This window comes from Echinops telfairi, unplaced genomic scaffold (assembly GCF_000313985.2).
Source record: "Echinops telfairi isolate 266 unplaced genomic scaffold, ASM31398v2 ScPeMD7_1;HRSCAF=3_0, whole genome shotgun sequence".
Classification (NCBI taxonomy): domain Eukaryota; kingdom Metazoa; phylum Chordata; class Mammalia; order Afrosoricida; family Tenrecidae; genus Echinops; species Echinops telfairi.
The window spans coordinates 16,176,791-16,189,218 of NW_022103896.1; the positions used below are offsets into that span (position 1 = coordinate 16,176,791).

At 50.7% G+C, this 12,428-nt stretch overlaps 1 protein-coding gene across 1 annotated transcript; it reads left to right on the forward strand.

Annotated features, from left to right (window-relative positions):
* The first annotated feature begins 280 nt into the window (after nucleotides 1–280).
* On the forward strand, nucleotides 281–11,170 carry KLHL38 (kelch like family member 38). The gene is made up of 4 exons (XM_004697660.2): nucleotides 281–464; nucleotides 1,094–2,444; nucleotides 8,584–8,689; nucleotides 10,325–11,170. Exons 2-4 carry the CDS (start codon nucleotides 1,095–1,097, stop codon nucleotides 10,612–10,614), a joined length of 1,746 nt encoding a protein of 581 aa, XP_004697717.1. The 5' UTR covers nucleotides 281–464; nucleotide 1,094; the 3' UTR covers nucleotides 10,615–11,170.
* The last annotated feature ends 1,258 nt before the right edge of the window (nucleotides 11,171–12,428 follow it).

Here is a 12,428-nt window from a genome sequence, read left to right on the forward strand (position 1 = left end):
AGACATCTAGAATTCCAAGGCACTCTTAAGACAGGGACTTGGGATGTTCCCAAGTGGGCAGCCAGGTCTTCTCCGAGAGAAGCCGTTCCCCCGGATCTATTTCTGCTGCTGTAAACACAGGCCAGAGAAACAAGGCATGTGGGCATGCGCCAGCCTGGCAGGCCTTCGGGTGGCTGCAAAAGGCAGCTGGAAAGTCACATGTCATAACAGTGGAAAGTACATATGCAACTATTCTTAGCCCTGGAATGTATATGCCGTCTTCTGCCCAGCAGTTCGTTCACAAAGCTGGAGAAAACGACCAAAATGCCTTCAGCATAAACAACTCCAAGGATCTCCCAGCACAGGTCGGTGTGCCGCTGAAAGACAGGCCTGGGTGTAGGGTTCACTCAGTGCCAGAGGTGGGTGCTCGCCGCGGGGAGACAAGCCGGACCAGGCTTCACTGGCTGTCCCAGCCGTCCAAGAAGGTAAATGCCCCGAATGCTGGATTCTTCCTCAGGGAGACTGCCCGGTGCCACCCAGCTCTGCCCAGGGCATTGTTAGCTACCTGCTTCCCGTTTATCCCAGTCTAAAAAACGAAACCAAAAAGACCCAGGAAAGTCATGTGTTCCCACCCGGCACAAAAAGAGAGAAATCGTCCAGGCCCCTTTCTACCATTCATTTCCTTCTGGTCATCACAGGGCCGTGCCCCAGAATAGCATTCTTGGGGCCGGTGTGGGATAAACGACAGAAAAGCCAAGAATCTAGAGAAAGGTTCACGCCGGCACTTAGTCATGCAGAATGAATAGTAGCCTCCTGCTAGCTCCTGACCACTGAGAAACGTCTACCCCTGTCCCCCCCACCTGTAATTAGCCAAAGATCTCATCTGCCCTTGAGGATTACCTAAACCAGAAAGGGAGGCGTCCACTCTGAGCTCTGGATGGGGTGGCCTCCCTCTCCGAGCTGCACTCCCCAATCCTCTGGACCATGCAGGCAAGCAGCTAGGTGGATGGACATCGATGTGTCAAGTCTTATAGCCCCTACAGCTCAAGTCTCTGGTTTCCTCTAAGAAAGATGTGCCTCTCGCTCACTCTTGGGCTTCCTCCCCTCCTTGTAGGATGGATCAGCCATCACCAGACGGGCTGCTCTTCAGAGACCATGACTTCTCCTCTGACTTGTTGAGGCAGCTCAACGGCTTCAGACAAAGCGGGCTCCTGACAGACGTGAGCATCTGTACCAGCACCCAGGAGGTGCCTTGCCATCGCAACGTGCTGGCTTCCAGCAGTCCCTACTTCAGGGCCATGTTCTGCAACAACTTCAAGGAGAGTCGGGAGACCAAAGTCCAGCTGAAAGGCGTGGACGCCACCACTCTGGAGCAGATCGTGCTGTACGTGTACACCGGGGAGGTGTCCATCACAGCCGAGCGCGTCCACCCCCTGATGGAGGCGGCCGCCATGCTGCAGTACCCCAAACTCTTCGAGGCCTGCTCTTCATACCTCCAGAGCCAGCTGACCCCCAGCAACTGCCTGGGCATGCTCAGGCTCTCTGAGATCTTCAGTTGTGAGACCCTCAAGGAGAAAGCCAGGCAGATGGCTCTGAGGTATTTCCCAGAGGTGGCCTCCTCGGCCGACCTGAAGGAGCTCTGTGCCTTGGAGTTGCGAGACTACCTGGCGGACGATGGCCTCTGTGGGGAGGAGGAGAAGGTTTTTGAGGCTCTCATGGTTTGGGTCAACCATGACCTTGAGACCCGGAAGTGGCACCTGCAGGAACTGTTGAAACAGGTCAGGCTTCAGTACATCCACCCAGCCTTCTTCGCCCACTTCATCACCAGCAATGCCCTCCTGCAAACCTCACCTGCATGCCGGGCCATCCTGGAGGCAGCCAAGAGGCACATATTTTCTTTGTACGGCCCCGGTGCCCCAGACCTCAAACCGCTGTGCCACGTCCCTCCCAGAAACTCTTACCAAGATTTCCTTATCCTCTTGGGTGGGAGGAAAGATAGCCAGCAGACCACCAGGGATGTCCTGCTCTACAACAGCCAGAGCGGCCAGTGGCAGGACCTGGCCAAACTCCCGACCCGGCTGTACAAGGCCTCAGCCGTCCCTTTGCACCGCAGCATCTACGTCCTCGGGGGCATGGCCGTCAGGGCAGGGAAGAGTCTGCTCAGCCCCAATGTTTACATCTTTTCCCTGAAACTCAACCAGTGGCGGCTGGGGGAACCCATGCTGGTGGCCCGCTACTCCCACAGGAGCACGGTCCATCAGAACTTCATCTTCTCCATTGGGGGACTTGGAGACAGGCAGGAGGTCATGAGCTCCATGGAGCGGTTTGACAGCATCTGCAACGTCTGGGAGAGGATGGCCAGCATGCCAGTGGGCGTGCTCCACCCTGCGGTGGCTGTGAAAGACCAGCGACTCTACCTCTTCGGGGGAGAGGATGTCCTGCAGAACCCCGTGCGCCTCATCCAGGTAAAAGGCTGGTCTGTAATGTTTTGGAAGCACACCAATGTTCCCCCTACACACACACACACACACACACACACTTATCATTGGGCAGGGAGAGAGAGGGAAGGCAGGGAGGGAAACTTTCAGCAAGATTTCATCAATCTATGAATTCTTTGGGGGTAAACTCAATACCTACAAGGGCACATCAGATACAATCCCTATCCGCAAGGAGCTTCTCTTTGGGAACAGAGGGCTCTAACCATTCAACTAGAACACATTTCATATCAGATCATGACATTCTAAGGCAATGCTTCCAACCCTACTAAGCATGACTGTAAGAGTTCCCAGCAAGGGTTCACCTGAGAACTGTGGACTCTCTCGGTTGTGACATCTACAATTTCCAGAAGACTATGAAGTGCGGCTAGGTTGGAGAACCCTGTCTTACATGACAAGTCGTTATTCGTTTCCTGAGACACAGGATTCATAAAAATCAAAATTTCAGAATATTAAAGTGTTTCCCAATGGTATGCAAGCTCTGGTTATCTGCAGCTCATCTGATGACATGGGAAACGTGGACCAAGCCTGTAGTCCAAGGCCTTCCAGGGGACCACATGATGCGCGCTTTCTTCTTCTCTAAGGAAGAGTGATGCTGAGGGCCAGCCACTGGGAAGGCCTGGAGGACATAAGCAGGAGCAGAGAACTGCAGGGGGGGCCTCGGAGGGGCTAACAAGACCATTACCGTTCAGCTGCTGCAAGAGAGGGGTACTCTGACAGCAAAAGGGGGTGCTGCCATACCAGTCTAAAAGGAGTCAGGGGCTCCCAGGTTCAAGGAACTTTGGAGGGAAACTGCTGAGGTCAGTTTAAGCTAACTTGGGCAGAAAAACAGAGAAGAGAAACAAACGCCAGGCTGGCAGGTGAATCTGAAGCAGTCACCAAGTTAGCTACTAAGGTAGAAATTCTAGCGGAGGATGGGTTGAGAGATGAAGCTGGCCTGAAAGGGCTTTGTAGACGTAGTCAAGGAATCCAGTCTGGGACTTCATTAAAGAGTGTCGTGCAGGGTGGAGGAGGAATTCTAGTTTGCATTTCTAGAATTTCCCCCTGGAAAGCTGTACAGAATGGATGGGAGGAGCCCTGAGTAGACAAAGGGAAGTGTATTGGTGACGGTGGTGTGGGGGTTTGGGGGGAGGGTCTTCTAGAGGTCCAGGTAAGGGATGCTGATGGCTTGCACTAGGTCGGTTGCCAGTGGAGATGGAGAAAGGTGACAGCCTTCTCTCAAGTTTTTTCTTGCCTTCAGTTCCGTCCCAGTTTTCATTACTTCCCTCAGATTATCAGAGTTAATTTTTAGTCTTCCTAGAGTTATAGTTCCCAGGTCCATTCCTTCAGCTCAGTTGGAAGAGATGCTCGTTCAGCTCCTCTCAGAGCTCAGACCACAGTATGAAAAAACGGTTTTCCTCTAATTCTTGAGAGCTCAGCGTACACCGCGTCATCATTATTATTATTACTTTAACAAAAGACCTGCATTTGTACTTGTTTTCACAACCGATGGACATCTGGAGATTTTCACTTTTATGAAAAAGAGCAAAAAGTAAACGCATAAAAAGGGAAAATAAATGAATAAATAATAACTAGCCAAAAAAGAAACCCATACATCATTCCAGGTCTGTCTGCTGACCATTATGACTATCTCCGGCTGGTCCTGGGGGAATTCTGTGAGCTTCACCTCCTAGCCTGAAGTCCAGGGCTCCTCAATGGCTTTGTGGCTTGGCTTTGCTCCATTGCTGATCTGTTATGTTCCCTTCTTGGTTCGCCCCACTGTGGGGCATTCAGACTAGACTAATTCCCTGCCGTGTGTCCCCATTACTGTCCTCTGTCCTGGTGTGCTCCAGGGAAGGGACATCATGTCTCGAGCTGTTGTTGGCCCTACAGTCCTCTCTGTGCCTTAGCAGCTCTGTGCAGGGACTTTGCCGATATGAGGTCTAGACCCTCACTCTCTCTTTTTCCTTCTTGGTTTGCTTCCATGTGGGGTGGCAGGCTGGCCCCTCTCCCCAACTTGTAGATTTAGTGTTGTCCTCTGTGGCACATACTTCTAGGGAGGGGACCAGTTTGGTTCTGAGTGGGGCCGGCCCTGTAGCCCACTCTGTTCATGCATTGCTCCATGGGGTTCCGTTACCCTCACGGTTCGGTGCACTGTGGTGGGGTCTGAATGAACACTCCCAATTCTGTGGAGACATAACCAATACTTTCCCCCTGGGTGGGTTATGCCCTGCTCCCCCAGTGCCATGGTCTCCCTTTTAATTTCCCCCTTTTTCTCCCTCTGCCTTCCACCTTTCCTCTTCTTTGTCTTGGAATGACATGTACATCCTTGGATTTGGTCTGTCCCCACCTGGCTGCCTGTACCTCAACCCATATAGTGTTAGATAAGTGGTTTTCTTCTATATCTACGGTGCTGATTATACTTATCTCAGGGGACTCCTGTTGTACTTGTACTTTTGTGATTGGCTAACTTTGCTTAACATAATCTCCTCCAACCCTTCCCATGAGGCGATGTGCTTCATATGGCCATCAGTGCTTTTCTTTTCTCTTTTTTATTAATCTTTGGTTTTCTTTTTCTTTTTTCTCTGTTGTAGGTTTGCCTACCTATATCAGATAAGTATGGGAAGCAACAGGACAGATGGTTCCAGAGGGACTTGTGGGGAGGAGGAGGTGAGGGAAGGAAGCAGTGAGCAAACAATGCCATAGCCAGGGAACAACTAGGGAGTTAAAATCAACAATAAGGACGATGTGGAGATCCCGGGGGTGTTGGAGCAACAACAATCTAGCTGAGAAGGATTATTAAGAGGCAGAAGAAAGGCAAGTGTGCTGGTGGGAAAGGAGGAATGTAAAAGGAAACAGGGGAAAGATCTGGGAAGCAAAGCTATGGATAGAGGTATAAACATAGGTGTGCACTTATGTGAATATATCAATTCATAACAATAGAGGTATTGACCTATGTACATATCTTTATATGGCAATACACTGAGGTATTAGATGGACTTTGGGCTTCTGCTCAAGCCCTGCCTCAATGCAAGAACAGTTTGTTCTAACAACTTGCCATTCTGTGATGCTAGCCCTTCTGACACAATCACTGAAGACAAAATGGGTGCATAAACAAATGTGGTGAAGAAAGTGGATGGTGCCTGGCTATCAAATCATATAACATGTTGGGTCTTAAAGGCTTGAAGTTAAACAAGAGGCCATCTATCAGGGAAGCAACAAGCCCACATGGAAGAAGCACACCAGCCTGTTCGATCATAAGGTGTCGACAGGATCAGGTAAAAGGCATCAGAAAATCCAAAACAAACAAACATATTGTTGAGGATGAGTGGGGTCGGAGCAGAGACCCAAAACCCTTATGTAGGCAATGGTACATCCCCTCACAGAAGGGTCACAAGGAAGGGATGAGTCAACCAGGGAGCAGTATGCCACCAATGAAACACACAATATTCCTCTTGTTCCTTGAGGCTTCCTCAGTCCCCACTATCATGACCCCAGTCCTATTTTTCACTTTAGGCTAGACCTGAGCATTTAAACAGGTATGGACAAGAGATAAGAGCTCACAACACATGGAATCTAGGAACAGAAATGGGAGTAGTGATACCAGATACCAGGAGAGTAGAGGGAATGTGGGGAGAGGAGGGGAGGAAGGGGGGACCTATAGCAATAATGGACACATAGCCACCCCCACCCCCAGGGGGACGAACAACAGAAATTGTGGGGGAAGGGAGACAGCGGTCAGTGTAAGATATGAAAACAATAATGATTATAATTTATCAAGGGGTCACGAGGGTGGGAGGGAGGGAAGGGAGGGGGAAAAAAGAGGAGCTGCTACAAAGGGTTCAACTAGAAAGTAAGGGTTTATAAAACGAGGATGGCAGGTTATGTACAAATACGCTTGATACAATTGATGTAAGGATTGTTATAAGAACACCCCCCATAAAATGCTCTTTTAATTAAAAACATAATAAAGAAACAAATGCAGAGTGTAATTCAACAAGGTCCTCACAAAGCCCCCACCCCTAACCCCCTACACACACACACTGCAGCAATGGGAGGGGGCAAGAAAGTAAAAGCTGAAATTTGCATGTTTTTCTTTGCCACATAGCAATTGCTTGACAATGGGCATCTCATTCATTCAAATGTAGTTTTAGAAAAATGCTCGGAGTTACTTGCTGAATTGCTAGCTGGAGCTCTGAGCTTCCTTTTAGGATGGTTCATCCACGGGATTCTTTTAAGAACTAGTATTTCAGGGAGGTCACTATGCATGCCCAGGCACCTTGCTCCCTGACCTTCTGCCTACCTCTGGTTTGGGGATAGCATCAAGCAAATTTTGCCATAACAAAATGCCCCTTGCTCCACTGGTCAAAGATTACCCTTGGTTTTCCTGGCCTCCACCTCTCTGGGGCACCCAGAGGCTTGAGAACCACTGTTGAATATCTTTTTGAAGCCATACCTAACGCTGACAGAGACCCGGCGATCAGGAGACCATTACTCACTCAAGGGAAATGCAAGCTAGCGGTTGGTCTCCTCCGAAGAGTCCACTGAACTTTCCAAAGAGTTCTGCCACTTAGGTGGCTGCAGCGGTAGCCACGAGCTTTCTTGGCTGTCTGATTCCCACCCCAACCCCCAACCCCACCCTGCCTCTAATGCTTGGTCTTTTCTAAATGACTCACCAGCTTGAGTGACTCACAGATATCTCAAGCAATGTCCCGCCTCAAAGCCTTCCATCAGGACAGACCACAGGTCCCTGGGCCAGACAGAACCCCAGGTGTGGAAGCTGAGAAAACACATTCTGAGTTCCACCAGACCAGCTCTTTCTCCCACTCCAGCTACGGGGGATTGGGTATGCTTTTAACCTCTCTCAGCCCCAGAGATCTAAGCTGAAAAACTGAGGGGTGGGGCATGTAATAGTACCTACATAATGCACTGTGCACTAGGCCATAGGCTGCTACCTGTAGGCTCGGCAGTTCAAAACCACCAGCTGTTCTGCAGGGGAAAGACAAGACTGTCCGCTCCAGTAAAGATTTACAATCTCAAAAGCCCCATGTAGGGTTGGTATGAGTAAGAATTGAATGTGTGGCAGTGGATTTTTTATTTAATAGAATGGTAAGGAGTCCTGTAGGTGAGGCATTAGGCCGCTCACCACAAAGTCCACGGTTCAAATCCACAAGCTGTCTGCCCCCATCAAGATGGGCAGTCTCAGAAAACCTAGAGAGCAGCCCTACCCCGTCCCACAACGTGGCGAGGCATTGAAGTGGACTCCGTGGCAGTGGGATTTTGGTAGAATGGTTGCAATGACTCAGTTTGGCAAAACGATCCAGTCAGGGTCTTTGATAATGCTGGCCACCACAGTTTATTCAGAAAGAGCTGCCAGTGAAGGAGGTGGCCCCGTCTTTGTAAATCAATGCTTTCCTTCTTGTTTTCATATCTCGGGAGTCCAGCCTACATGTCTTCTGCTACATTTTCCCTGTAAGGACCTAAGGCACATTGTCTATTTGGGGTCTAAGCTGAGGGAGTTAATAGAAGGAAAGGGTGTTCCGAGGGCTCAGGATCACTACTTTAGAGAGCGACCAAGGACAACAGAGGAAAAGAAGCTTGCGATCCAGCCTGCCTCCTCCTCTTTCTTCCCTCTTCCTTTCTCGTTCGTTCTTCCTTTTCTCTAGGACTCTAGGGGCTGATGGCCATGAACCGTTCACAAACCCACCCCATCCATCCCCAAAGCCACACATGACCCTAAGACCTTCTCCACCCCAGACACTTAGACACCGGCTTAGAGACCCAAGCAGATGAAAAGCCACCAACCTCCAGAAGACCCAAGTTCCTCCATTTCTCATGGAAATAGAAAACGCACCAAGCAAGACAAACACCTGTGCTCTTCAGTGCAGAACTCTTGGCTGATTTCTATAGAAATCCAGCCATTGATCTCAGCAGGGCACAGGAAGACCGGTTTTTCATGAGCTTTCTCCTTCCTGTTGTTGAATTGCATCAGGGGTATTGCAAGCCATCTAGTCACATCATAAAGGTGGGGGCAGGTGATGAAAGCCCGTGCCTGTTCACCGGCCTCTCCACCTTTCCACTCCTCTGCAACCTGCCCATGCCTGGCTACGATGAGGCTCTCTCTCCCCAGGTGTATCACATTTCCAGGAACACGTGGTTCAAAATGGAGACAAGAATGATCAAGAACGTGTGTGCCCCCGCCGTGGTGCTCGGGGGACAGATTGTCATTGTGGGAGGTGAGTGGAAACACAGCATCCCTACGCTGGACACGACCTTGGAAACAGGGTCGCTCCTAGACAGATGTTCTCCACGGTGGGCTTTTTAAAAGCACACGCAACCAGTGAGGAGCAGCGGGGTGGGGGCGGGGTATACACAACCTGGCAAAGCCCTTTCCTTGACCAGAGCTTCTCCATGCCTCCAGCTGTTAACTGGGGTGGGGGTGGAGGATCTAACCTATTTTGATCCTACTGTGTGTGCCCAGGCACCTTGCTCCCTGACCTTCTGCCTACCTCTGTGATAACGCAACACACGGATCCACAGTAAATGTTCAGGAAGTGCCTTCTGGAGTGAGCACGCGATTCGCTGTTGTTAATAACACTCACTCGCAGTGGGCCATTTCTCTCTGACAGCAGCAGAGTGAACGGCATGAAGAGACATGGCTTGGATTCCATTCCGGCTCTACTACTAACTGGCTGTAGACGCTGGCTAGTCCTGAATCTCCATGTGCCATGGTGTCTTCATCTATGAAGTGTGCATTATAACCACATAGGGTTGTTGTGGACACCGCCCCCCCTACCCTTCCCAAGGACCCTTTCTTTGGACGGTGATCATTCTGAGGTGGGCAGTTGAGAGAGATGGCCATGCTAAAAAGGCAGAGAACGTTACTGGAATAAATAAATACACCAAGCTCACTGCCATCGAGGCAACTGTGACTCACGGTGACAGTTGGCAGGGTAGAAGAGCCCTGTGGGTTTGCAAGACTAGCTCTTTCTGGGAGAATAATGTCTCACCTTTCTCCGGAGAAACACCTGATGGTTTGAAACTGCTGGCCTCGCGGTTAATCTGCCTGTGTTAATCGGGGTTGACTAGCGAAACAAATTCAGAGACACTCATATGTATATAAGAAAGTGTTATCTAAAAGAGTAATTGTCTATTAAGAAAACATCCCAGCCCAGTCCAGATCAAATCCATAAGTCCGACGTTAGCCCATAGGTCCAATCCTAGTCCGTAAATTCCCCTTTAAACTCACACAGCCATGCAATAATGCTGAATGCAGGAAGATCACAGGCCAGTGGTTGGAAAGTCTTGTAGATCCAGTGGCGGGGAAGGATCTCAGTACTGGTGTGGGTCTCCACGTGGCTCCTTCAGCTCCAGGGATCTGGTTCCATCAGTGTGCCTCCATGTAGCTTGTCAACAGGAATACCAAGCAGAGAGTGTGTGTCCCACCTCCAGCAAGCTATTTATTCCCATAGTACCTCCAAATGAGATCATCAAGCAGCGACCTGATCAGGCTAAACTCTATCCCTTCACTCTTGATAGTCTCAAATTGGCACCAGATGATGTAACTACCACATTGCCCAATGGCTATCACCACGCCCTTGGAATCAGGAGGCCTCTCTCCAGTTTAAGAAGGGCTTACATGCAGCCCTAATTTGGGGTTAAGAATGCAGAAGTCAGAGTCACGCAGATCTGAGTTCAAATCCCAGCTCTGTCAAGCACCAGCTGCTTGACTTTGGGAAAGTCACTTAAACATGCTGAGCTCTCATCCTCAGGGTCAGGCAAAGGCAGGATCAGACATGTCCCCAGGACCACTGTCCCGCCAGGCCCACGTGTGCACGGCTAAACCTGCCTATTTGCTGTTTGGTTTCCAGGTTACACGCGGAGGGTTCTCGCATACGACCCTCAGTCCAACACCTTTGTCAAGTGCGCGGACCTGAAGGACCGGAGGATGCACCACGGGGCCACGGTGCTCGGGAGCAAGCTCTATGTGACGGGGGGCCGGCGGCTGACCCCGGACTGCAGCATCGAGGACTCGGACTCCTTTGACTGTTATGACCCCGAGACGGACTCGTGGACCTCCCAGGGACAGCTGCCTCACAAGCTCTTTGACCACGCCTGCCTCACTCTGCAGTGCATACCCCACCCCTCCACCTGCCCATGAGCTGGGTGCAAGCCCCCGCGGTCCTACACAAAATCCCCGTGGTGGCAAGTGCATGGAAACCAAAAGAGCAAAGAAAGCAACCAACCAAATCCCTGGCCTTCGAGTGGATTGTGACCCATGGCGACCCCGGGTGTGAAAGACTGGACCTGTGCGCCTCCCGGGGATGGCCCGAAGCAGAGTGCCACTCCTTTCTTCCGCAGTGCCACTGGCTGGGGTCAAACCGCCATCCTTTAGTGTGCGGAGAGCAAATCGTTTGTGCCTCGAGGACTCAGGTGGGCCTGACCCAAGCCAAGGTATTGTCAACCGTCTCCTGCGCGTGTGGAAGTTGGACATGGATTAAGAAAGACTGCAGAAGAAAAGGTGCCTGTGGATTGTTGTGCTGGGGAGACTCTGGAGAGGACCACTGGACTGCCCAGAGGACGGGCAGATCTGTCTTAGAAGAAGGACGGCCAGGCAAGGATGGTGAAACTTGGCCTCATGGACGTTGGACACGTTGTTAGGAGAGACCAGTCCCTGGAGAAGGACCTCGTGCTCTGTCGAGTAGAGGGGCAGTGAAAACAAGGAAGGCCCTCAGGAGATGGCTGGACACGGTGGCTGCAACATGGGCTCAGGCATAAGAATGATCGTGAGGATGGCACAGGACTGGGCAGGGTGTCGTTCTGCGGTGCAGGAGGTTGCTGTGGGTCAGCACTGACACGATGGCACCTGACCACAATGACAACAGGGCCCTTACGCAACATAAACCCAACTACAAAGAAATGAAAGCCAAACGAATGAGAGCCTGAGAGTCTGGATCTGGGCATATTGGTGCCAGAAGCCCCTCTTTGTTTCTCTCCCCTTCCCACTTCCCCTCCCCTCCCCACACTAGATCATCTCGCTCAGGTTTATCCAAGACAAACAAACAAACAAACCAAGCGGGCAAGCCCCGATTCCCATTCTCCCAACCCTGTGTCTTCAGGGGTCAGCTGTCCCTTCTATTGTCCACAGATGACTCCAAAGCAGGGTGCTGATTGGCTCATTTTGATCCCATGCCTATCTCTTGAACCAATCGCCATTGTCCCGGAATAACTCAGCCGTTGCCCTCAATTCCATTGTACTCCCTGTGGCCCCCGTGTGTCAGAGTAGAACAGCACTCCATAGAGCTTTCAGTGACTGGGTTTGGGGAACTTCATAGCCAGGCCTTTCTCCCCAAGTGCATTGGGGTGGATTGATCCTCCCACCTTTTAGTTAGCAGCCAAGCGAGTCAACTGTCTGTGCCTCTGTGACTCTGTTCTCAGGAAGAGGGCACTGTAAGGAAGTAGCCCTGGACCACATAGAAACAGACAAGATGGAATGAACTCATGTGACTGACAGCTCATGAAACTGTATGTAATGGAATAGAGGCAGTTTCTCAAAGGAAGAGGCGCTGGGCTACAAAACCCACATACATGGCCAGGACACCGCAGGAATCAAAATGAAATGACTAACAAACCCAAAAGGGTCCCCGGGAGCCACCTGCCCAGGTGGCAACAGCCAAGATGGGCCATGACTGTGGTCTCTGCACAATGGAAAGAGTACAATGAAATTCCAGAACTTTATGTGCAATCTCCTATCTCGGCTTGAAAAGCATCTTTTACCACCAGAAACAGATTCATATCTGGTGCCAATGAATTTCTTCTCCTCTGCAGCACGAAGCCAGATTTTCAATTTGGCAAATATTATGAGAATTGCTTCTGGGTGTAGAGGGAAATTGAGGAATTCCTTCAGCAACTATAGCCATCCTTTGCCCTCCTGGGTTCAGTCTTGCCTCTTCCTACAGCCCCCGTGAGCTCCAA

Coding starts and splice junctions, on each gene's coding strand:
- KLHL38 (XM_004697660.2), top strand. CDS start 1,095: ATGGATCAGCCATCACCAGACGGGCTGCTCTTCAGAGACCATGACTTC. Junction 2,445..8,583: donor ACCCCGTGCGCCTCATCCAG/GTAAAAGGCTGG, acceptor CTCTCTCCCCAG/GTGTATCACATTTCCAGGAA. Junction 8,690..10,324: donor ACAGATTGTCATTGTGGGAG/GTGAGTGGAAAC, acceptor TTTGGTTTCCAG/GTTACACGCGGAGGGTTCTC.